The sequence below is a fragment of the Coffea arabica genome, chromosome 5e (assembly GCF_036785885.1).
Source record: "Coffea arabica cultivar ET-39 chromosome 5e, Coffea Arabica ET-39 HiFi, whole genome shotgun sequence".
Lineage (NCBI taxonomy): Eukaryota > Viridiplantae > Streptophyta > Magnoliopsida > Gentianales > Rubiaceae > Coffea > Coffea arabica.
In genome coordinates this window covers 5,475,003-5,501,521 of record NC_092318.1, presented here as the reverse complement: position 1 = coordinate 5,501,521, position 26,519 = coordinate 5,475,003, and the positions used below count along the sequence as shown (strand labels likewise).

General features: G+C 33.9%; 1 protein-coding gene and 2 long non-coding RNA genes across 3 annotated transcripts; all 3 read left to right on the top strand.

Annotated features, from left to right (window-relative positions):
• The first annotated feature begins 9,957 nt into the window (after positions 1-9,957).
• Positions 9,958-11,715, top strand: LOC140006195 (uncharacterized). Its single transcript, XR_011813829.1, has 2 exons — positions 9,958-10,240; positions 11,430-11,715. It is a non-coding gene; the product is annotated as an uncharacterized lncRNA (long non-coding RNA).
• A 5,484-nt stretch (positions 11,716-17,199) lies between these two features.
• LOC113722722 (uncharacterized) lies at positions 17,200-25,937 on the top strand. Its single transcript, XM_027245973.2, has 10 exons — positions 17,200-17,380; positions 17,526-17,630; positions 19,601-19,662; positions 19,763-19,846; positions 19,988-20,019; positions 20,203-20,284; positions 20,579-20,807; positions 24,037-24,264; positions 24,388-24,680; positions 25,393-25,937. The coding sequence occupies exons 1-10, from the start codon at positions 17,357-17,359 to the stop codon at positions 25,751-25,753; spliced, it is 1,500 nt and encodes a 499-aa protein (XP_027101774.2). The 5' UTR covers positions 17,200-17,356; the 3' UTR covers positions 25,754-25,937.
• LOC140006453 (uncharacterized) lies at positions 18,269-18,527 on the top strand. Its single transcript, XR_011814080.1, has 2 exons — positions 18,269-18,388; positions 18,480-18,527. It is a non-coding gene; the product is annotated as an uncharacterized lncRNA (long non-coding RNA).
• Positions 25,938-26,519: the final 582 nt, after the last annotated feature.

The window sequence follows — 26,519 nt, the reverse complement described above, 5'->3', positions numbered from 1 at the left end:
TTGCGTCTTTTGTAAATTTTATCCTCGAAACAAATCATTCCAACCCCTCACAAGGCCTCCCCAGGGCCAAAGAAATACAACAACACACTGTAGATAAAGCATCAATAAGGGAAAACAATACAAAGCATTCTTGTTAGTTCAAGTTGGCAATTAGCATAAACTAAGACAAAATGCTACAGACACAGCTCAACTCAACAACCTACAATAGGTCTTGTTCCACATATATAGGAATAGCAACTTTCCGTCCATAATTAATTGCAAGATAAAAAAAAAGTACAAATGGATAAAATTAAGTTGTAAAATCATTTGCAAAACTCACTTCGTCCCATCATTTTGGTTAGACATGCATTTGCACTAGCAGAGTCCAACTTCTTATATTCCCATAAGTAATGCGGGTTAATTCCACTTTGTCCCTCCAAACTTTGGACGATTATCCACTTCAGTCTCTAAACTTTAAAATGGGACATTTAAATCCCTAAACTTATAAATACCTCCCACTTAAGTCCCAAAACTTATAAAATGGGACCTTAAATCCCTAAACTCTTATAAAATGGGACACTTCAACCACCAACGGCATTCAGGATTTGTTAACAATTTTCCTTAAGTGGAAGGTATTTATAAGTTTAGGGACTTAAGTGTCCCATTTTGTAGGGATTGAAGTGAGTAATCGTCCAAAGTTTGGGGGGACAAAGTGGTATTAACCCTAAGTAATGCAAAAGCAACTATGCATCTGGAACTGGCACTTGAATATATATATATATCCGTCAAGTTGCCTTAAAAGATTAAAGCATATAAGCTTCAGCTACTTTTGGTTCAAAAGAATGCCAAACTCAATTAAAAAAATCTCATAATTCTAACTTAATAAAAATTAAGTCATGAAGGCGCATAACCCTCCACAGCCTAATCGTCGTTGAAAAGTGATAATGCTATCACCGTCCTATTGAAATTATCATGCGATTGATTTTGGTTTGTCCCAAATTTCTGTCAATTATGAAAATGTAACTTTCAAACAAAAATAAAAAAGAATTTACCAAAACACAAAAAAAAAAAAAAAAAATTGGCTCATTTTTTAAATTATTGCGCTTGATCTAATTGACAATAAACAACATCAAGTCCTTGCATCTTTTATTCCGGCGGATAGGGCATGCGAAATTCGAGGATTTTTCTAGTTTAACAAGACTACATAAAATAAATAAACGGAATTGAGATCAATTTTCTGCCAAAAAAAAGTTAGCAAAACACCCAAAAAAAATTCATGCATTTTTTTTTTGTTTTGATCGATATTTCCGTCAATTACCAAAATGCAATTTTCTATAAAAAAAAAAAATCTTCATTTTTCAAGTTTTTGCGCTTGATCTAATTGACAATAAAGGACATCAAGTTCTTACTATCAAGTTATTTTCTTTTTTTTTTAAATAAAGGAACGAGTATACCATCCTTCTCCAATGGAAATGGTGAAAAACAATCGGATTATATAGTAGGTTAGAGTGAAAGGCCCGTCTAAGCCAGTTGGACGAATAGGCAATTTCCTTAGCAAGATAAATTTTATGCGTCAGTTGTTTTTGTGTATAACAGTACCATGACAGGAATAAGTTGAAATTTTGAAATTAAAATTCCAAGATGTTAATACAATCATTTGGGGTTTTTTTTGGGTATGGGGTTGTTTTATTTAACTAACTTTCATCAAATTTACGTTATGAGTGATTTTTATTTAAGACTTATTTTTGGAGATAAGTAGTGAAAACTAGAAGTGTTGAAGGTCCATCGAAGAGTTTATCTTGAAAAAAATAATTCAACTAAGAGGGATCATTATACAAATATTTGGCTATTCTCAACTGCTTTTTTGGAATCTATTTTTAGTTTCTGATCTTGGAAAGTTTGTTGTGTGATGGTCTGAACTACTTTTGTTTCAACTTCAGTTTTTTTTTTCTTCTTAAAGCTGAAAAAAATCCAAAGTTGGAAGTCAAGGATACTTGCATTTTAGATTCTGATTTTGAGATTTTAAGAAGGAATAATTTCAGAAACCTCCCCTGATGTTTCTGAAAATTTCACTGAGCTCCCCTATGGTTTGGAAAATTATACTTACATCCCTTGATTTGATAGTTTTAGTAACAAAACCTTAAAATAATATTGATTTGGTCAAATTTTAAATGAATACCCAAAAATGCCCTTGTGTAATGAGTTTTAACTTATTTCTCTATATAATTATAAGATTATTTAGTATAATTATAAGAAAAATGTGCCAAAATTTTCATGTCTATATCTACTATAAACAATTATAATAATAATTTTATTACTATGATATGATACTTTTGATGGTATTTTATTATGGATTTAGATATATAAGATAGAAAAGAAAATGTTAAAATAATTCATTTAGAATTTATGCATTTTTGGAGTAGTGGGATTATAATAATTTAGTAGTGCTTTTGGGCCATTTCTTTTTGATTTATTGTTAATTTTAATATCAAAAAATAGAAAACAAAGATTGGCAAAAACATTGGATAATATATAAAATTAACTCGTCAAAAAAATCACTAGTTCGAAATTTGGTTATAATAAAAACTGGAGGCAATAGTGGTAGTTCTATAGTTTTATTGGAGAAAAATTAAAAAAAAAAAGGAATAAGAAGGAAAAAGAATGAAAAAATAATTTTAAAACTCATTCTAAGTATAAGCATACCAAATAAGGGAATTTTATTAAAATATTTAAGAGTAAAATTGTCATTTTAAATGATAAGGGAGGTATGTGTAATTTCTTAAACCTCAGGGGGAGCTCAATGAAATTGTTAGAAACCTCAAGGGAGGTTACTGAAATTATCCCTTTTAAAAAATCAGCTTTTACAAAAAAAAAGCCAAAAAATTATGGTGAACATGCCCTTAAGCAATTTATGTTGCTTATCAATTCCTTGGCAACTTGTTTATTGAAAAATAAGGATGGAATTAACCAAAAATATAGCAAGCTTTCCATTAGCATTCTTGAACTCGATAATCAAATAGATTAATTTGCACAAAATGTTGTGTTATGTGTGGTTTCTAAGTTATGTTATTAGCTGGCTAAATCCTTGCCAGAAGTTTTCTGGCAAGTATGTTTAATTTGTAATGTTGATGGATGAGACTTTAGCTATGTGAAATTGGGATGTAATGATTAGTTGGGATTGTTTAATTAAATTGAAAGCAGCCTTAAAGTAGAGTAAATTTTTTGATAGAATCAAGAAAGTAGTACAGTGAAATTAAAGGAAAAAAGTTTTAAGTCAACATACTCTCGACAATATGGTTAAATTGTTTACGAAAACCTGATGAATAAAATTCTAAAGTATTACTTCATTGTTAAGCATATTTTCCTTTTTCTTAATGTTTGCTCAGTTCTTTTAAATATTTTGTATAGTGTGTATGACTTCTAAGTTTCTATTGGGTTGAATGATTTGTTAACTTCATTTAGCTAACCATACTATAACATTGATACAATTAAGGGAGATGCAACCATGTCACTTTATTGTCCTCTCATAATTAACTTATTTTGGGATGACAAATTACAAGTGAGCAATGGATCAATATTCGTATGATCCTCCAATGGCCAAGAGCACATAAATAATCAAGCACAAGATTGGGTTCAATAAATTAGTTGGCAAAATATATTCTTGTAGTATGAAGTTGAACAGATATCTTTTCTAGTTGAAACTTACTTTGAGACAACCAGCTGCATTTGGTATAGGAGAAGTTACCTTTATTGGTACCCCTACTATGGATGATAATTCAGTTGAACTTATGTTCAACTTACAATTACAGTTACCATTTTGTTCAGCTTAGATTTACATTGATAAAGAAGAAATCCTTTCACTGAGGGTGCGTTTGATAAAACTAAAGTTTGAAATCTGAATCCATTAAACTATTGAATTGTTAAGTATTAAATCAAATACATTTGAGTGTATATCACATTCAATGATAAATGAATAGCTTATCACTTATTTTTTGGAGCAAGTTTTGTCTAGAAAATTTAGTGCCACTTAATTAATTCAAATGTTCAATTTTTTGTTATCAAATGCATCTAAACATGTTAAAATCTAAATTCATTAAGTTTAAATGCTGAATTGAGTTATCAAACAGAGCCTAAGTGATGCAATTTTCAAGTTAAATATAAGGTATTGACATTTTGACTTTTTCCCCCTTGTGCATAAAATAAATGACTTTGACTTCAATATACAGACTGCTGTAGTAGGAGATAATATTGAGTAAGATTTTCTGGCCATCTGTGTATAAGCACCTTTGCCTTTTCTTTTTCTTCTTTTGTTTTATCCTTTTGTTTACTATGTTGTTTTATATAGCCTGAATATATAAGTTGATATAAAATCTTCTTTATGTTTCTTTAGCAAGCTAAATTTTTTGCTTCATTGGTGTTTCTATAGTCTATACAAGGGTACTGTGATTGGAGCAAGTCGAAATTAGAGTTTCTAGATGTTAAATAAAAATCATTGATTTGATTGGTTTTTTTTGTTGCTGTTCCGTCTAGTTTTAATACTATTAGTTGAAGAAAATTATCAAACTAAATATTAGGGACCAGATATAATATTCAATGTCAGAGAACTAAGTCTTATGGTAGTCAGTTGCTTTGTTATTAAACTTACTTTTGATTATAACCTTTAGTACCTAACATTACTTAAATCTGTTGAACAGTTTATCTTGAAAAGTTCTAGTCAAGTTATAGCATTTTTAGGGTTGATTAATATCAAGAATGCCTTGGCAATTTATTCAGTTAAAGGGATGGAAGTAACCATTATAGAGACTAGGGAGCTTTACATTACGATTTTAAAATTATGTTGCACAAAAGTAGCAATTTTGCAAGTTGTGGAGGCCAATTGTGTATTTGTCCGCCTCGGCACCGTCTTAGGGAACGACCCGTGGTGGTGCGCGAGGGGGGCCTCCCCAGGATTCGATCCCTGGTCCCTTGTATAAGGGGCCTTGGGGATAGATCCTGGTACCACTTGAGCATACAAGGAGGTACCACTTGAGCATACAAGGAGTCTTGGGGATGGATCCTGATACCACTTGAGCTAGTGGGACCAGGGATCGAATCCTGGAGAGGCCCCCCTCTCGCATCACCACGGGTCGTTCCCTGAGACGGTGCCGAGGCGGACAAATACACAATTGGCCTCCACACAAGTCAACTAATAATACTTATTGTACGTGCGAGGAATTTACCGGCCTGTGACTTCGGATATGAATGGCTAAGGGATCCGCTACACGCACTTAGGATGAGGTGGGGCTTGATCCCTCTATGCTTAAGTCATTATTTGAAATTACATATTACGTTCTTTTTAATTTATTATGATGATTAAAATTTATTATATCATATTTATTAATTTAGAAAAATACAATGTTTCATTATTATTGTTATTACTATATAAAAAGTATCATAAATTTTGGTACTTTGGAATATAAGTTTAAGTATTGTTGTGATCCTGATTTTTGTTATTTCAATTATGCCCTTATTAATTGATGATTGAAGTTTCATATTATGTTCTTTTTAATTTATTATGATGATTAAAATTCATTATATTATTTTTATTAATTTAGAAGAAAATAATGGTTAGTGACAAGACAAAATGGTAAGCATTAAAAACTAAGCAGAATCTGGCTTTAGTATTCTATATGTCCAACATACCCTTCTCTATAATAATTAGATTTATTGCATTTCAATAATGGTAATAATTGTAGTAGTCAGGAAAAAACTGTAACCTTAGTTAAATTTGAATTATGAATACAATAAATAAAATATAACACTCCAAACCACTGTGTCTGTTTGCATTTTATTTTTAGTTTTTTATTTCCATTAAAAATTCTTGATTAGTCACAACTTAATTAAATTTTCACATCTTCAAAAATATTACTATTGATACCAAAACAAGGTGCACTCAGGACAATAGAATGTTTGTCGTTTGTACTTTATGTCAGATACAACCCAAAAATAAAAAATAAAAGAAATCAAAAGAAAAAAAAAAGAAAAACTCAATTATCTCTACTAATGAAATTTCAATTCTCAAACAATGAACATTTAGATAGAGAAAATTTATATGTAGTGGATCATTTACACTCCATTGTTTATAGAAATAGCACACAAAATAATACAAAGAGTTCAACTTCAAAGAATATATATCTCTTCATTTTTCAAAAAATGGTGAATATAAATTCATATTAATGAATTTTATCGAGCAACTGACAAATTCAGCTTACATAACATGAAAAATAATAATGGTAAAGTTGCAACTGATATTTATGCAAAAAAATTATTTTTTATTTTTATTTTTATTTTTTTTACCCTCCCACTCATTTTCACACCTTTTCTATCCCCAACTGTTAGATACAGGATTCAAATCCTAAACTTGAAATCATAGAGAATTCTAAAAACCCTCCTTTATTCACTATGTCAACCCCAGTAGCTAACAAATAATTAACTTTTGCTTAGCATACAAATTAGGTCATCCAACTCCAAAAGAAAATTATAAAATTGTTCATATATCTAATTAAAAATTCAAACAATTTTAGTGGTATTATCATAACTTGTTTGTCATGGAAAAAAGAAAAAATAAAGGAAGTAATTAGAAGTATTGATATTTTATATATCATTCAAAATATTGATATTTTTGCCAAATTATTTCACATTTGATCAAAAATCTTTATTTTTTTTAATTTTTAATTTTCATCTTTTTAATTAATTGTCCTTAAAATTATCATTTTAAATTTAAAGAGATCGAATGTATCCTTATTTGTTAAAAATTCTTTGGAGATTTTATATGAATTTATGGATACAACATTCTGTGAAACTTTTTTTCTTTTAAAACAATGGTTTTAAGGACAATTGATTAAAGAAGTTGAAAAATTAAATAAAAAAGGAAATAGAAAATATACAAATATTAAATTTGCTAAAAAAATACATGCAAAGCACGTGCAAATATTGATGTATAAGAATATTATACTTTATGATATTATAATCATGTGCATGGCACATGACCTATTCTAGTATGTATAAATTTACACATATATAGGTATAATTGTAGTTGGTATTCATTTGCATTTTTCTTCTAAACCTATAGGAATTATAGTAACTAACACTTATGACACTATAATATAGCACTATTGTAGACATAGTCGTGTGACTCTCCAAATCTTGGTGACTAGTAGCATACAACTAGCACCAAAGAAGACCATAAGAAGCCCTTGACTCAGATGCCCCATCCTAAATGCTGAATTAGCAAATGTGAAAGTGGTAAATAATGTGACAAGTCACTCGGTGAAGGGAAACAATGGTATGTATATCTGACCCTGTAGGCAGAATAGAACCAGTTATATCTATCCATGTTGACCCCACTTGAATCCCTATGCTGTGCTTATAAGAAGCAAAGATATGAGGAAGCAACTGTTATAAGAACATTAAAAATAAAGGGGGAGGGATGGGTTGGACGATATGGGGGAGGGAGTGTAAGTAAGAAGTCTCGGGTTCGAGTCCTTCTGCTTACACTAAAAAAAAATGTTTTTTAAAAAAAGAACATTAAAAATAAAGCTGCAGAAATAGAAGACCAACCTCCCATGTGAACTCATCAATCCAACCACGATGATTGCTAAAAGGTCCCATAGAAGGCCAATCACAGAAAGTCCAAGATTGCATTGTCAAATAGAAGTTTATAATGTTTTAGTATAGAAAATAGAAAGACAAACACACAAAAGGATAAGAAATGCACTTGCACTAGCAATACGTAAAGGCGTGACTTATCGAGCTGTGTCCCATGGTTAGCATCTACTAAAAAAATACAACTTGATCATACAACAGTTTTAATGAAAAGGAAATTTGTATCCCTGGTGAGTGAAAACCAATTGTGTTGCTTTTGTTAAAATTTGGAATGTTTTTATCATATAAGATATTTGAAAATGCTTTTATTTGATTTTTGAGGACAAGGCACTTGAGGGTGGGATGAAGTATTAAGACGATAAAAAAGAGTGAGAAGGGTCTCTTCAGTGTCCCTCCTAAATTTTAGGGATGGCAAGAGGGTGGTTTGGAACTAGAACCTTCTCCTAGCCTCGTCTTACCAAAGTTCTCCCTACCCTTGCCACATCTCCTCTTAACGCCATCATTAGCCGCCCCTGCCCTACCCTGCGGTTGCACCCACCCCATGCCATTATCATTTGTATTATTTATTTAAACATATTTTTTCTATATTCAAACACTAATAATATTTTTGTTATTTATTTTATTAAATTTTTAGCAAAAAATTTTAATGCAAAATAACATTTAAAAAATGAATTTAATCTCTCGAATTCATTTCTCCATATTTGATACCGAATCTAAATTAATTCCTTTATAAATAACATGTAATACATGACCTGGAAAAAACATGTAATAGTTGAAAAAAAATGAAGTAAACTAACATTAAAAATAAATCATTAAACCACAATAAAGTTATACCAATATAAATTGCATCATTTTACCGCAACATGTTTTTTATTTCATACTATACTTGTACATGATAATATCATAGTCTTTATTTCTTATTGTACACATATTTATTATATTTACCATTTTATATTTCTATAGGAATGAGAACTTTTGGCTCGATATCATTTGATAATGTTAACAGTCCAAGATATACAGGGCTAGAGAAGAAAGTACTGATTGATTTCTTGAAGCAAAAATCTAAGGTTAATGAAAATCAACAAATTGGAACAACTTCATGAATATAACTTCGATATAAAAATCAAAAGCATTTCAAGGAAGTTTCTTGTTTAAAAGGAAAATGTATTGGAATTAATCAAAGTTTTGTGATCCAAGAAAATTCCAAAAATGGGCATCTTGCAGCCATTTTAAAAGGATTAACGAGGATCGAAACAATGTCCAAACCTGAAGATTAATATAGAATCCCAGAACAAGGAAATTCCATTGTAATTGTCTCGATAACTTAGCCCGGCTAAGTATCTTGAGATAAGAAATAAAAAAAAAAATTGAAGGAGACAAAAAGGGAGTGATTGTAACTCAATAATTGCAATTGCCTATTTGAGAGTTATCTAACTTGAGTTATGAGTACAAATTATTATTTTTTATTTTTAGGGATGAAAAAGAAGGAATAAAAATACTTAAACTAGAGTCTAACTGATTTAATGATTTGATTCACCCTTTTATGATCTATTAGAATTCAATACATAAATGAAATTTCAAACCAAATCATCTTTTCTTGAGTTGTGCAAAGAAAAAACTACCTATACATTTCTAGGCGAGGTATTGTTATATACGTATAAATCATTTTAATTAAAAGTAGTCCCAAGGCAATACGGGGTATCCTCCGTATTCATCTAGTTCATCACAGCAGAGCTGACCAGGTTCGCTTCAATATGTTATGGGAAATGAGGGAATTATTAAGCCATGATTGGTAATGTACATTGAATCATTTTTGAAGGGAAGGGAACTCTTTGTTGGATGCCCTTGCAAAATTTATCTTGAGCATGCAACTGGGAGTCACTTTCTTTCCAAATCCACCCAATGTTTGTCAATTTTTAGTGGCAGATTACATGAGTACTGTGTGGGCAAAAATTCAGTGGAGCCAATGGATTACCTGCAAACACAACAAGAAGAAACATAGGGTTGGGACCATAGTTATTAAACCCAGCCCGGCCCGGCGGTCGAACCGGTCAAACCGGTGACCCGGTCATAAAACCGGGCCGGGTTACTAATTAGATCGGAGTTGCAAAGAACCCGCTGGAACCCGCTCGATCCGGACGGTTTAACCATGGACCCGCTAGAACCGGCGGTTATTGATAAACCCGGTGGGTTTTGGCAAATTTTTTGAATTTACCATTTTACCCAATTTTTTTTATTTTGACCAATCACACTACATGGGCATTATCGTCTTTTCGCTACATTTCTAGCCAATTGAAAGAGAAAATCAGAAAAATTGAAAAGGGGCTCGGGCATTCGGCCGTCATTAGGGATTTAGGCGTTTAGGGATTTTTTCTTCTTTGTTTCTCTAAGAAGTGAGAACCAATTGAGAACTTCTTCAACATTTAGGGATTCGGCCATTGTTTTGTCGGCAGCTTAATTTTTCTTTCCTTTGCTTTGCTAGTTGCTCTGAGAGTCTGAAGCAAGCAATTAGAAGTTCGAAGTTCAAGCTTCGAAGTGGAACTCCAGAATTCTTCCACGAAGCTGCCGCTGCCATTGAAGGCTTGAAGCTTTGTTGCCGTTAAGCCACCGAAGCCAGGTAAGCCAATGAAGCCTTGCTCTGAGAGTCTAAATGCTTGAACTTGAAGCTTTGTTGCTAGTACTGTGAAGAATTTTATATACTTTTTTAGTCAAGACAAGCACTGTCTTAAAAAAAAAAACGCAGAATACTAGTACTGTCCCTCTATTTTTTTGACTTGAAATTGCAGAATTATGAGTAAGTATATATGTTAATCTTATCTAGATCTATCATTGGGTCCCCTAATAGCATTAATTTGACTATCCATTCGAGCTGAATCGGGAAGAAAACAAATTGCAGTAGGATGAAGTTCTTGCATTGAGGAGTTGGCTGGTTTTAATCATTCGTGTATTTGACAAAGGTGAAAGTGCCACGTACGGGAGTCAGGCTTGTCTTTGTGGACTAAATGGTAAACCCAAAAGAGTTGATATATTACAATAACCAGTGAGATACGTGGAGACCTTACCAAACCTATACCAAACAATTAGCATCATGCGGCAATGCCAAGTTGACAAAATGTTAGTACATAAATGAATCTACCATGAAAATTTTTTGTTTTCTTTCTTTTTTTTTCTTCTTAAGTTTAAGAGAAACTTTAAATTGTTAATGAACTAAGAATTGGTCTAAAAAAAGTTTAAAACTTGCAAGAACTAGGTTTGATTTTAAGATTCTCAAATTATATGTTCGAGATATCAAGTTATTATCAACTAATTATCAAGTTATTCTCAAATTATATTACACAGCTTCCCTGTGTAATCACCACTGAAGGTGGAACGCATCAAAGCTTCCATGTGTGTCAATTACAATCATTTCTAACATGTTTGAATCAGTTAGATACAAACTCGAATGGATTGCTTGATTTTGAGGAGTTTGGGACTATGATGGTTTTCCAGTTCTTGATGGTCAGAAAATTAATTAGCAATTGTTTCTTCCTACCGCTAAAGAAATCTTATCATTTCATTATATGCGTGTGTACATAAATTTGTGATTTTGGGATGAATTTTATTGCATTAAGATTTAATGAACCAATATATTCTTTGGTTTCTCCAGTTCCTTTTTTGATACATATAATGACTTGCTGGTAGAAGGCACGATATCATTGCTAAAAATTTCAAGAAATCATATTGGACCAAATTTGGACCAAATTTCGTTTTTGGCTAAATATTATCCAAATTTAGTGAATGATTCATTGATTTTTGTACTTATGTAGATGAAACTCTAAATTTGGATGATTTGGACACTGGAGATGAAGATGAGACCAATAATGAAGAGAATGTGGAAAGAAATGTTCTTAATGTGGGCTGTGATGTAAATGAACTTGGTGGTACTGAATTTGGCAGAAGTTGGGAACCATGGGCATGAATAATAGATGGAGTGAACTACTCAAGTGATAATTGTGGTGTTGTTTATGTTCATGACTTTATGTTTGGTTGTATTGAATTTGTCGTTTATGACTTATGTTTCATGGTTTGATACTTATATTTATGTGTGTGAAATGAATTATGAACTATGAACAGGTTATAACTTGTTGAGATTTAAGAATTTCTGTACTTATATTATAATTTACATGTTTATTTAATTAAATTATATATATTTTTTATTATATATTGTGACCCAACGGTTCAACCCGTGACCCACCGGTTGAACCACTGACCCGTCAACCCGGTCCTCTTGCCGGGTTGATGTCCGGGTTGGTTTTAATAACTATGGTTGGGACTCGTCCCGCAGAATGGCTCCGATGCCAAAGTTAGTGGGTGAACCGAGGATGGGGTCGGGAGTCATGAGAGAAGTATCGATCAAGAAGAAGGCATTTATAATCCAAAGAGCGGGTATTGTATGCGGAAGCAAGCCACCTTAATCTGTTGCAAGTTGCGTCTGTCCGCTGTCATAGACGACTCAAATCACATCAATCAATATTTGTCAGACAACTATAATGGTTTTAGGAGAATCCGTAGGACGGTTATATTGCAAGTTATTTCTATACGCTGTTACACCAGATGACGCAAGTCACATCAATCAATATTTGTCAAGTAGGATTATGATTATTTCCGAACTATGGCTCTGTTTGGATTGTAAATTATTTGAGATATTTTTACTGTAGTACTTTTTGTGATGTGATGTATGTGAGATAAAAAGATAATTGAAAAGATAAAAAGGTGTGTTGGAAATTGTAATGGTGATGTAACCAAGTAAATTTTGACAAATAATCCTCTATCCAAACAAACCTATTCTTTTGAGTCATAATGTTGGGGCAAACCTCGTGACAGAATGTTAGTCGAGACGATATTTCAAATCTCTACAACTATAACTTACAATCATACTATTTCCTCTTTGGAGATCTTAACAAACAAAAATATTTTTCTTTCTATTTTTATCCTCTTTTTCCTGTCAAACAGAAATGTTGGGAATTGGAAATGTCAATTTTCTGGCTGAGACCTAGGTTCTGCCTGCTTTGACGATTGTGGTGCACAAAGATTACCTAGGTGACAATTTGTGTTAGTGCCACCTAGTCTACCAGTAACTTTAACACTAAAAGCAGAGAGGAAACCCTGGACAATGAAGACTGATGTGGATTAACTCAGTCCAGTTGAATGTAACAGAGAATTGATGAAGTAGCAACCCATAAGTTTGGGCCTCTTTATCCAGCTTTTAATTTTCATTGTAGTGAGCCCGGTGACGCAGCCAGTATTTGTATCTTTCCCAAACTCTTCAGTTGAGATCCTACATATTTGGAGCTTTTCTTTGTCTCGAGAGATAACTTTTGAATTTGAATGTCCTTAAATAAATAAAAATATCAAGGCAACAAATAACTGTGCTGGTTTATTGACTTTTTTATGTAAACCCTATTTTACATGAGGTTTTTGGCTAATTGCTTAGAATATATGTAAAAAAAAAAATATATCGTAAAAATGTATCTCTGACACACACCATTTCTCATTCTATACCTACCGTGCTGATTGGGCACGGCCGCAGAACGAATTGTCAGAAACTCTGCAAAAATGTCAGTAGGTCAGCGGCCCACAATTTTTTTTTTTAATTAGCCTGTCCCTAGCTATGCTGACTTAGCACGGCTGTGGACAGGCGGGAAAAAAAAAAGGGCCAGCAAATGGTATGTATTTGGGAACATGAATTTGTAGCAAAAGTGAAATGAAAGGCCATACAAATTCACTGCACTAGCTGCCCTCTTTCTTTCTTTTACTCTTTTCTTTGCTCTTTATTTCTTGGAAGAGATATCTAAACGATTTTATTGCACTAATCCTAATCAAAGATTTTGGTTTTATAACTTAAAGATTTTGCTATGGAGTCTTATAACACTTAAGTTAGGAAGATCAAAATTTCAAAGTGGAAATGGAAGATTATTATATTTTTCAAACTGCAAATTAGTATAATTCTATGTACAATGAAAATTCAATGCTTGCTCACATTTTTTGACGAACAACATGTGTAAGCTAATAAATGAATATTTTTATGTAAATTAAATGCAGTTTATACGCGACAAAATTCATGAATAAGAATCCATATATGTAAAATTAATATACATTTTTTTAATTTTTGCTAGTAATTAGATACATTTGTGACTAACTGGTATTCAAAGCTAAATTTTAATCACTGAAATGTATGTAAATGTATAATTACCTATATTAACATTTACATTATACAATTGTCTTGAGTTTGAATATATTGACACTTACATATTCATAAATTTTATCGTATGTACCGCGTATTGAATTAGAATATAAATGAACGTATACTAATTTACAAGTGTCATTTGTCAAAAAAAATTGTCAATGTCATCTTAAAAGGAATTAAACTAAAATCCATTTTAACGATTTTATTCTTTAGATATTTTTGTACGTATATGAATGTCAAACATGTACTTAATGTATCCAATAAATGACAAAATTAGTGATTAAAATTTAGCTTTGAATACCAATTAGTCACAAATGTATCAAATTACTAGCAAAAATTAAAAAAATGTATATTAATTTTACATATATGGATACTTATTCATGAATTTTGTCGCGTATAAACCCCATTTAATTTACATATAAATATTCATTTATTAGCTTACACATGTTGTTCGTCAAAAAATTTGAGCAAGCATTGAATTTTCATTGTACATAGAATTATACTAATTTGCAGTTTGAAAAATATAATAATCTTCCATTTCCACTTTGAAAATTTGATCTTCCTAACTCAAGTGTTATAAGACTCCACAGCAAAATCTTTAAGTTATAAAACCAAAATCTTTGATTAGGATTAGTGCAATAAAATCGTTTAGATATCTCTTCCAAGAAATAAAGAGCAAAGAAAAGAGTGAAAGAAAGAAAGAGGGCAGCTAGTGCAGTGAATTTGTATGGCCTTTCATTTCACTTTTGCTACAAAATTCATGTCCCCAAATACATCCCATTTCCTGGCCCTTTTTTTTTACCGCCTGTCCCCAGCTGTGCCCAGTCAGCACGGCTAGGGACAGGCTAATTAAAAAAAAATTTGTGGGCCGTTGACCCATTGACATTTTTGCAGAGTTTCTGACAATTCGTTCTACGGCCGTGCCCAATCAGCACGGCAAGTATAGAATGAGAAATGATGTGTGTCAGAGATACATTTATGCGATGTTTTTTTTTTTTTTACATATATTCTAAGCAATTAGCCTGAGGTTTTTAGACTTTAGATTCTCTGTTGCATTTAGAAAAGGAAATTGGAAAAATATCAAGAAGTGACAAAAAGGATTACCACATAAAGCACAGTCTTTTCCTCTTAATTAAAAAATGGAGAAGTGCTCTAACAAATCTGTTTTGACCTTTATAACAAACCATGAGCAGGATAAAGATATTAGTCATATTATTTGACAAGGTCTAACATTTGGAAATTTTAAGGTTGAGACTTTTTTAATAAGAATCTTGCTTAACTTTTGTTTCTCTCTTAAGGCTTCATTAAAATATAAACTGAATCAAATTAGACCATTTTCTTCACTTGGTCTAATTGTTTCCTGCTAAACGTTCACTTACTTAATTGGCCAAGTGCTCATGCTTCTTTTTATTTTAGCCTTTGAATGACCCAGGGTGTTTTGAGTTCGCCTTGCTTTGGGGTTGGCCTGATCAATGCCTTCTAAAACACTGATTTTCATCCTTCTCAGCATAAACTTGACATAAACGTTTATGCAAGAAACTGATGATTTATTCTTGCATATACTCTTTACTGTCCTCACATAATGCCTTTTACATTCGATTAGTCATGATTGATTTATGAACATGATACGATTCTCGATACGGCAAAACGAATCAAGAACGTGAACTACAAGTCCTGAATTTAGATTATGATCAACGTTTAGGAATGGAATTCACTATCAATCAAGAACAGCTCGAGATTGATTAGAATAGGTAGAATGATGACATAATCTAGGTAAATACTTGATTGATAAGTTGACGAACCACCTTAGACCTACTTTAAGATGTTCAAAGACGGCTTTCTCATGCCAAGAAGAGCTCTTTCTCACAATAAAGAAATCTGGAATTTTTTTCTCAAAATATTATTCATCATCAAAAGCGACAAAACTAAGGCATATTTATAGCCTTTATACGACCATATTCCTAATCAAACTAGAACTCGCTTAACTAAACATTAGCTACTAAGAAAAAGACTCTAATTCGACTACTAACTAAAGCAACTAACTCAAACTTGGCTCCAACCGTGGTCAACATAGATTATTCTTCTAAAAAGTAACGACTCACTAACATGAAACCAACATTAATCAATCCAACCTCAACAATCGGCTGGAAAAAATTGAATAAAACAAACGACAACTATAGCTAATAACAAGACCATTCACTTGAGTCTCAAATTGATGCAAATGAACTTGATAAGCTTCAAAGTCAACTAGATACCACATCAGAACACCTTTTAGATGAAAAATCATAATTTAATAATAATGAGATATATAAAAAGGCTTTTTTTTGTTTATTATAAAAACACTTTCTAGTTATTTATATACCCAATATAGTTAATCTTATTCATTATATGTATTTAATGGAATGGAAGTAGACACCTATCATTTAGTATGTCTAAATCTTTTTTACCTCTTGATAATAGAAAAATAATATCAATTACGTACATACATTGAAGACATCAAGAGAATTTACGTTACACTTGCAAATCAAGTAGATATGCATTGATGTTTATATAGGAGCAACTAATGTGGTGTTATCTCAATTTTGTCACCTTTTCTATTTTAATTTTCGAGATTGACATGTTTTTAACTCTAGAATACAAAGGGTGTTACTCATATATTTATAGTAGCACCAAAACATCCTTACGAAGCTCCGTGTTACTAATACAATGAGGGTTACTTATATTCAGTGGGTTATGGTTAGCACACTTAAACTACATTTGACTTGCTATGTAAAGACACAAATCACAATTATTGGAGCCCTACATTTAAATACATTCTCAAATTGATCATACTTGTCCAAAACACTAGAACACTTGAGGTCTTTTTTAAAACATTTTTCTAACAGAGGCATGAAATTTAAAAAGCGGGAAAAAGGAATAGAAGAATTTGAACCTACAACCTTTGATTCCTAGAATCACATCTTCATCCGTTAGATCAACGCCTCCTCGACTCACACTTGAGGTCCCGTTAACAAGCCTTATAAAAGCAAATCGATTCCCTTTTATGATTTATAACTTAAAAAAAAAACACTTTTCACACTAGATTGTAACTTATTCATTCATTAACATCAATCTTTTCAATCTATACACACGCATTGAGTTTGCTTCAATCCAAAGTGTATAGAAATCTTCTTATACCTAACCAAAACAACTAAAAAAGCCCAAAAAAAAAAGAAAGAAAAGAAACAACTAAATAAAAGGAAAAGAAAAGAAAAAGAAAAAAGGAAAAGCAGAATTGGTTGAAACAGTAGAAAGTGAGAGTAGAGTTCCTTACAACTACAAGTCCATCCATATAAATATCAAACCTAACGACCAGTAACAACTAATCCAAATGCTACAACTCATAACCCCTCACTCTTTTTCTCCTAAATCCTCTTCTCCTCCTTATAGTAAAAACCCCAATTAAAGTAAATTAAATTTCTTTACAAAAACTTTCCCATTTCTTCCATCGATTTCTCTTCATCATTGATGGCTACCAATGGAGCTCCTCTGGTAAGTGCCCTTTCTTTCTTCCTTTTTTTTTCACTGTATTTCTGTATTGATCGCGGATGATTGTACTGTGAATGGGGGAGGAAAAGAATAGTGTTGATTATAGTGATTTAATTCTTTTTTAATTTTGGGAAAATTTTTGTGTTAGGGCGATGGGGATACGAGGACGAGCTTGGAGAAAATCAAGCGGCAATTGGCTTCTGGTTCTGGTCGGAATTTACTGCAAGGTCCTCTGCTGAAACGATCGGAGACGGTAAGATTGGAAAGAGGGGAAATGATGTCTTTTTGTGCTTTTCTTTAGCTTTCGGTTTTTGGTTTTTGCATGTTTATTTTGGATTTTTCTTAAGCTGCAGCTGATTAGGCTTAGTCTGAGGGTGTGAGGTAATTCTTTGGTTTATTAGGACCAATTTGTAGGGTTTAATATGTGTGTACTAGCTTTGTTATTTTGTAAGGCTAGTGAAATTCCGCTTCCTGCTGTTATATGGGAATCACGGGGCTGAACTAGAGACTAAATATCTATAATATTGGTGTTTTTAAGACCCCTTATGGGCTCTATTGATCATTCGTTGTTTTGCTATGACAAGATAGGTTGTCCGGAGTATTGAAATGGGGGAGGAATGATCATTTAGTCTGATGAGATTGGTGTTTTCTCTCTTAATTTCTTATTTAGTTTTTATGCTTACTCAGTTCTGCTTATTTGGGTTGTGGGATGTCTGATTTGAGTAAAAGATTTAATACGTCTGGGTCCATTCCAGTAGGCAAAGATTAGAAAATGTCATAGCTGATACCAAAGACGTGTGACTTGAAATGAGTCCTTTTATTTATTTATTTATTTATTTTATCTATTTATGTTTTGGGCACAAGATGTGCTTTTTAAAAAGGACAAGAAGTCCATTTTGAGTGCATCTTGTGAAACTATATGATGATCCCCAGTTATGGAGGAATTGAAAAGAGACTGGACTATATGACAACCACCAGTTATGGAGGAACCGAAAAAAGACAGGTTTATTGGTAGGTAGTCTTTATCTGAATTGAACAGATAAAATTTCACAATTCAAGGTTCCTTTAGCTTGCCTGAGAGTTCATGTATCTGGTTTTTCAGTTGTTTTTGACTCGAGCAGTGACTGAAGAGGATTAACAATTTTGAAAAGATTCTTAAGTAGAGAGTTGAGGATGAATGCAACTTACTCCATTCAAAGCCATTTTATGCAGAAATGATGAAGGGGGAACTTGGCTTTAAGAATTACTGAACTTTTGGTCAGAATTTATCAGGGCACCTAGTAATTTAAGGATTTTCACTTGAAAGTGAATATAGCAGTTTATGCACTTCCATGATATTTCTCTGGAGAAATTAAAGATGTTTGTTCATATTGACATGCGAACTGCAATTTGTCAGTGTCTCAAGAAACAGATTAGTGCAGGGGCTTTAGAAATCAATAGACTAAGGAAGAGAAGGTGTTTAAGCTGTGTACTCTGGGATGTAGAGCGGACTTTTGGGAGTGTGTGAGTTTTGAATTGATGCTTCCCATGGTATTAGTGTTCTTTATATTGATAAAATTACTTCTGATTGAAGCTTTGACTTAGCATGAATATGATGGCTAACTATTTTATTGCTCTTGGAGAAAGATTTTTTTCATTCACAGATTTCTGAAATTTTTTTCCCATGTAACTGAAGCATTTTAGATGTCTCATATCAACATCCATTCTTTTAGGAGCCATTCCTGAGATTTTTCATTTTTTCTTTTTAATTACGATGAAGTATGTGATTTTAAAATTCTACAAATTAACAAAATCCTTTTATTGCATTATTTCTGTGTCAGTAATGGTCTTAAGAAGGAAGTACACTTTGTTACATGAGATGGTCAATGATTCTTCTTAGCTGTTCAGATGTAGGTCTGCTATGTAGATTTTCTTTTTCTGTTTTCTTGGCGGAGTTTAACTATTTGCCAGATTTCACTCCTTGGGGCTTACAAGAACACTGAGAGAAAACAAAACCTGTCAGACACAAATTGAAATGACACTGTCCTCTCCCCCCCCCCCCCCCCCCCTCTTCCCTCTACAACACCCCCAAAAAAAAAAAAAAAAGAATTTGACATGCAAAGTGACCAGTAGGTCCCTAGTATAGATTTGATGGTGGCTGTGTGTAACTGTGGGTATGTATATGATCCGTGTTATTTTGGATTCACCCAATAGCTAATGTGGATTTCTTGTCTGTCTCAATAGCTGAGAAAATGGAATGAGAGATGGGTGATCTTGGACCCAACTACTGGAAAAATGGAGTACAAGTAAGATATTACCAGCTAGTTTTTTGGTCCTCTTGTTTTTGTTATTTATCTTTGTTATTATAGTGCAGCTATTTACTTGTGTTGCTTTTTGAGTCTTCAGGACCAGGAGAAACGAGCCTGCTGTCAAGGGGACCATTGTGTTTGATGCAAATAGCACAATAACAATATCTCCTGTAAACTTCCAGTAAGATTATTGTTGCTACTTTTCAGTTGAATTTAGTGAACTAAATTTACTGTCTTTTTCAAGTTCTCAAGTGTGTTAGTCTTTTGTTTTGGTTTTAAGCTAATGCTATCTATTGTGTCTTATCTTGTTCCTCTGACTCAGTGGGCTACCAAAGTATGATGGCTGCTGTTTCTGTATCCATCTTTACTGATCTAAACTTCTTCTTCTTCTTCTACTTTTTTAATCTTGCTTATCTTTTCTAACAGAGTAAGTAAGATGGTTGGGAAGGGGGAGCATGGAGATTGTTACTCTCCAAACGACTTGTGTTGTTTTTTTTTTTTTTTTTTGCTTGTTTGATGCTTAACTGTTCTCCTTAGATATTGGGACACCACAGAAAAAGGACTACTTCCTGTGCGCAGAAACTCCTGGTGCTGCTAGAGCTTGGTTATCTACTTTACAGTGAGTTATCAGCTCTTTGAAAAATCACCCCTATGAGTACGTATAATAGCGGATATTCCATGTGTTAGAATTTTCAATATAAGTTTCATGCTTTGTCATGAACTCAAATTTCGTAATTCAATACTTTTTACTTTTGGGTTTCATCCATGTTATTCTTATGACAGAAGAGGATCCTTAGATGGCTCTACCTGTATCTTGCAGTTGCATGTGGTCGTTACCTTTTGCTATAAATCTTATATCAAAGATTGTGTTAACTTTCCTTTTTGCCCTTTTTTGGCCTCATATCAAAACCAGTGCCACACAACTTGTTTTAAAAGCTCATAAAGAGGCTGTGAATTCCTTGAGTGGGAATGGATCGACAAAATTAGGGACAGTTGCCACAGTGGTTGCTGCTGCTAATTCAACAGCTATAGAGGCATCTAAGGAAATTGAAGCAGCAATGCAGATTACCATGAGAAATGCATTAGGAAACATGTTAAATAGGACTGCTGACGGTCCCATGGATGACCTATCAATTATGAAGGTGAGTTTGGTACCTATCATTGTGCTTTTATAATTGTATTGCAAGCAATAGTGATGGCAGGTACAGAGAATTGGTAAACTTGGTCCCCTTTGTTGCCTCGTCTTGTGATAATTTCATAATTACAGATACTTGGTTTGTTAAATAGGAATTTTTGCTTCATTACTGTGCTTAATGTGTTAAAAAGTATTTTTCATACGCTTGGCTGTTACCATAATGCTGCTTGATTTCATGTTAAAGTTTCTTCTGTTTAATTGCTTAGTGCCTATTTGCACCCAAAAAAATAAAGAAAAAGAAAAACTTAGTGCTTTATTTATATTTGAGATTGGATATCTCTGTCTTGGTAATGGCAAGAACTTGCACTTCAGGATCTGAGTTTATCAAAATGCCAGAACTCCTAAATCTTAAAAATCTCAAGTGCTCTGCACTTTACCGTAATTTTTGTGAATTTTTGGACCATTAATCAGCTTGACTGCCAATGAGTTAAAGCTAGATTCTGCTCCACTCTTAAGTGCCTGGATGGTTCTTTCATTGGTGCCCTTTATCAAGGAGAGCTTGTAAGCTTTCTGTGGAATCATATAGGGATTGTTAAGAGACAAAACTCCATGTCGATTTCCCAAGAAAGTAATGTTATCTTGGGCAAATTTCAGAAGAGTATTGTTCCTTAGGACACCTTGTACCACACAGGATTTCCAGGATTAACTCCATTCCAGGATTTTCAGGATTAACTCTATTACAGTTTTGTGACAGGATTAGGGTGAAACAATGCCACCCAGCTCGTTACCCCTTTGGGTTTGGGGTCCCTTACCAAGTTGTGCACCTGATCATATATGTAGTTAAACTAACTCCATATAATGTTTCTATAGAAAACTTTTTAGACTGAAAATACAGCTATTTGTTGTCTTTTAAAGAAAATTCGAAGTTTTCTTTACTCATATAGGAAAAGTGCTGTTGTCATCATGTATTTATCTATTTTTCTTGAATATAGCACATTTATTTTTTTTTCAATTTCTTTTGTAAATAATTCAATGGGCGCAGTGGAAGAGATGGATGCAAAATTTCTGTTTATCTGTACGAGTTTGTGTGCATATATATTAGTTTGATGTTAGTGACTACAACGTTGTTCTACTGAGTTGTTTTACTGAGAAATTTGTTGATTAGATCTTTTGAGTCGATTGTTTAGGTGACCACTTTTTGTATTAAATTATCAAGTTCACTGCAGGGATTTTTTTTTTTGGCCCCTTTTTATTAGTAGGTTACCCTACTAATAAAGAACTCAGAATATTAAGTGGGAGGGAGTCTGGTAAACCAAATCTTGTAAAGGTCTGGGTTGGGTTTTGGTAGCATATATAGGGCTTGCATTATAGATTACCTAATTGAGCATGTATCTGCGCCTATCACATATCCGTAGTCTAATTGGGAGTCGGTTTTCAGCTTGACGCGTAGGCATCTTAACGTGGTAATGGAGTTGGGTTCAGTGTTTTTATTCCATTCGAGCCGGTTCACAGTTTCAAATGAGACTGAGTTCATTCCTAGTCAATCTGAGTTTTTATGGGCTCTTGTTAATCATGAGTCGTGTGTGACACAGGTGTTAAGGGAGAGTGTTTAATCAAATTAGAGGGATCTGAAAATAAATTAGTGCAATCTTGAGCTATTTTGCCAATTGCTAATCTGATTGCTAATTGCTAATTGGTTTTTAGCTTATTGAAGTTGTTTTACAAATGTTAGCATACTTTGTCGTTGTGACGACCTATCTATGAATTTACTGGCATTTTTTGTACATTTTTTCTGCGCCCATGCCTCTTGTATAATGTTGCAGAAATTCTTTTACACATCAGAAATAAAGATGGTGCTACGATAGAAATATTGCATTACATCGTTTCTTGTATAAGCAAACTTAATGGAACTAAAAGCTTCCTGTTTAGGTACATATAAGCCTTTGGTGCACTAGTAACAATTTTGAAATCCTACTGTAAGGAAAAGCATTCATTACTGTTTGATGAACAATGCTAAGCAAATTATTTGGTTTTTCATATTCATGTCGGGTAGAATGTTCTGAAGTGCTAAAGCAATGCTTGATCCTCAAAAGTTAGTAGTAATTTTAAATTCTCACTCCCTCTGTTTTTCCTTGGAGAAACTTGCAAAACAACTCTTTTGATGACAAAAGCAGTTTTGTGGTAATTGGTGTGCTTACTCTTCGAATATGAACACTTTAATTGCCTCTCTCCAAATATCTATCTCTGGGTCCCACAGCAAAGTTTTGTTCCTCATTTGTCTCCTGTTTCTTCGTCTCATTTTCTCTTAAAAATCCCTTCCAGACAACCCACATGTCTCTCTCTCTCTCTCTCTCTCACACACACACACACACACACACACATTTCCTTTCTCTACCCGAAAATGTCACATGAAGATTCTTTCTTTCAAACTTAATTTCAGTTCATGGAACTAAAAAAGAAGTAAAGATTGGGGAGGGAGAAGGAAGGGGGTTGCAAAAGAAGAGACTGATGCTTCTTTTTTTTTTTTGGGTGGTATGAATGGTTGGGGCACCCTTAAAAGTGATTGTTGCAGAAAAAGGGAAAGGGGAGAGACGCAGAGACAGAGAGATAGAGATGTTTGCAGAAAGAGGAGACTGATGCTTGCTTTGTGGTTGGAATGGTTGGGGCGGCCTTGAAGTGATGGTTGCAGAAAAAGGGGAGAGGGAGAGAGAGAGAGAGAGAGCAGTGTGTTGGGTGTATCCGGTGGTGGCATGGGGTGAGAAGAGAGAAAGAGGAGAAGAGAAAGTGAAAGGTGTATGGTGCAGTGGCTGTTATCACATTTTGAAGGTAGAATTTGGCAGGTTTTAAATGGTTCTAGCTGAGAGGTGGCAGCAGAGATTAGATGGTTCAAACTGGGAAGGGAAGGTTGGTTAAGGATTGGGTAGGGCTGGGACAGTAAACTGTAATGGGTGGTGTATCCTGAAAACAGTTAATTAAAGTCAAAGTGTGTCGAATTACTATCAAAGGTAAGCTTTTCAATTAATTTAAATTTGCTCTGGCAGCGTCAACATCCTTTTCAACCGTCCATGCTTATGAGAAACAACTGAGCATTTTTGGCCTAACCGGCCAATTTGTTAGTTTTCTTTTGATGCTTAGGCTTGTATGGGACTGAAATGCATCTCTCTCTTGCTATCTATATATATATGCTGTTTGGATGGTCTGTGGCTAGTGGTTAATATGATAAATTCATGTTGTAGGAAACATTAAGAGTGAAGGATGAAGAGCTGCAAAATTTGGCTCGAGAACTTCGTGCTAGGGATTCAACAATAAAAGAATTAGCAGAAAAACTTTCTGAAACTGCTGAGGCTGCTGAAGCAGCAGCATCTGCAGCTCACATGATGGATGAACAAAGAAAAATTGCATGTGCAGAGGTTGAGCGTTTGGCCAAAGACTATGGGAAACAGCTAGAGTCATCCATGTTGAAGGTGTGCCTTTTTTTAATCCTACCAATTTTTCAGATCTTATCGTATTAGTCAGCTGCCTTGAAGGTTTTTGGAATTTTAGTATGTATTTATCTATATTTAGTTGATGTGCTGTTGAATATGTAGCTAAGGGAGTCAGGAGACAGGGTTGTGGTGCTCAGCAAAGATAGAGATCAGCTTATAAAGCAAAGAGACTCTGCCATGCAAGAAGCACATTTATGGCGTACTGAGCTTGCGAAAGCAAGAGAACGGGTTGTAATATTGGAGGGAGCTGTTGTCAGGGCTGAGGAAAAGGCTAGAGTTGCAGAGGCTGAGGCAGAAGCTAGAATAAAAGCTGCAGCAGAAAAAGAGGCTGCAGCCATTAAAGAGAAACAAGAATTGCTGGCATATATAAGTGCATTACAAGAACAACTAAAAAGGTTGGTCCTTAATGAGTCATGTGTAGATGCATGGCTTGCTTATTCTGTATTGAGTTTGTTGGCCTTCATTTTCCTAATTTTTGGAGTTGGTCACAGTTCAGACCTATTGTTGATTAGAGTAATTAAGGCAAGAAAAAGAGGTGCATTGGGAAGAGGATAGGATTGAAGAAAGGTGTTCATTTAGTGATTAAATAAAAGAAAACTGTAAGAAATTGTGTGATGGGGGTAAGGAGCAGTTTCAGATGAATTGATGAGGTGTACAGGACAAGAAACACAAGTTCATACAAAATAAGTAACTCAATATGGATGCAAACTCTTTAATATTTCAACCTTAAATGGAACCAAACATTTGAGAAGACATCTAAACCTTGTGAGGTCCTTAAATTCCAAGCTTTCTCCATTGGATGGAATGGAAATATCAAGCTTCCTCCATTAGCAAAAATCCTGGAACAGGAGACGGTCTAAATGAAGATATGATCACTCAGAGCTAGCAATTATCAGAGTAAAATATACTTAGTAAAGGTCTTTCCTTTCCTGGTGTAAAACATGTTTCTCCCATATGTTTGGACCTACTTTCATGTGATAATTGGGCTTGCACTTATTTTTGCTGTTTCTGTCCCCACCTTTTTTTTGGGTGGATAAAGATCCTTTTTCCAAATGGCAATTGTACATTTCAGGTTCTTGATAAATCGAAATCCTTATCTGTCTACAGGCAGCAGGTTGACACCAAACAAGTATTTGAGGAGAAATCCGAGTCATGTTCTGATAGTAGTAACGTTCCTCTGACCAAGCATGTGGATCCATCAGAGGAGAATGTCGATAAAGCATGTTTAAGTGTTTCTAGGGCTATTCCTATGAACAGAGAAAGTATAGTTCATCTTGCGGTGGACCCGGCCAACATGGAGCCAAGTGGAGACGGAGAATGGAATGACATTCAAACAACAGAGGCACGAATAGCTGACGTGAGAGAGGTTGCACTTGAGACCGAAAGGAGCAGCCTTGATATACCTGTAGTCAGTTTGCCTGTAGATACTGAACATGAGCAAGGAGTGAACTCTTCTCATCAGCCGTAGGGTCAATTCCATCCTAAAAGGTCCGAGTCATTGACATAAAGAAAGAAGCTTTTTCTTTCTTTCTTTCTTTCTTATTATTATTTTTTAAAAATTTTATTACGGTCTTGTGTATGGTGCTAAATTTTTGGAAAGCATACCAGGTTCTTATTTAATGTTGATATCAGGTTCCATTTTCTTGGTAGAATGTAGGACCAAATTTTCATATTGATCCATTACTATCTTGTGTGTAGCTGTTGACTGCTTATGTTCCTTACAATGGCATCTAAAAACCAAAATCAAAAGAGGCTTTTTCTTCCCTGTTGCATGACACCGTGAGTTGTAATTTAGTGAATTTACTTTTTTTTTTCGATTGTCATCTCTACTCCTACTTTTACTCCTACTCTATCTACGGGAGAGGCTCAACTGAGCCTGTGGAGACCGATGGGGACAGAATCACCACCAGACCAGACGGGTGCACTACACATCCGTCTGGATTTGAAGCAAAGCTACAAGAGTGGCATATTTGGTGGGACCACCCCACCAAAGCCTTAAGGGCTTGGTGGTGGCCACCAGCCCAAGAGCTGGTGGTTTAGTGAATTTACTTGAATACTAACAATTTTCAAATTTCAGATTACACCCTTTTCCTTTAATGCTGTGGCATTTCTCTCTAGTTGTCTTTTAGATGGCCGTCCAGGCCCCAATGGAAAGCTGGCCTTTTTGCCGGAAGTGCTTAATTGCTTTTCTCTGAGGATAATTCTTCAGTGACTGCCTAATCCCTTTTCCGGTA

Excerpts from the sequence above, each read along its gene's own strand:
- LOC113722722 (XM_027245973.2), top strand. The coding sequence starts at position 17,357 with ATGGCTACCAATGGAGCTCCTCTG. Across the intron at positions 20,808-24,036 it reads ATGACCTATCAATTATGAAG|GAAACATTAAGAGTGAAGGA; the intron begins GTGAGTTTGGTA and ends TTCATGTTGTAG. Across the intron at positions 24,265-24,387 it reads TAGAGTCATCCATGTTGAAG|CTAAGGGAGTCAGGAGACAG; the intron begins GTGTGCCTTTTT and ends TTGAATATGTAG.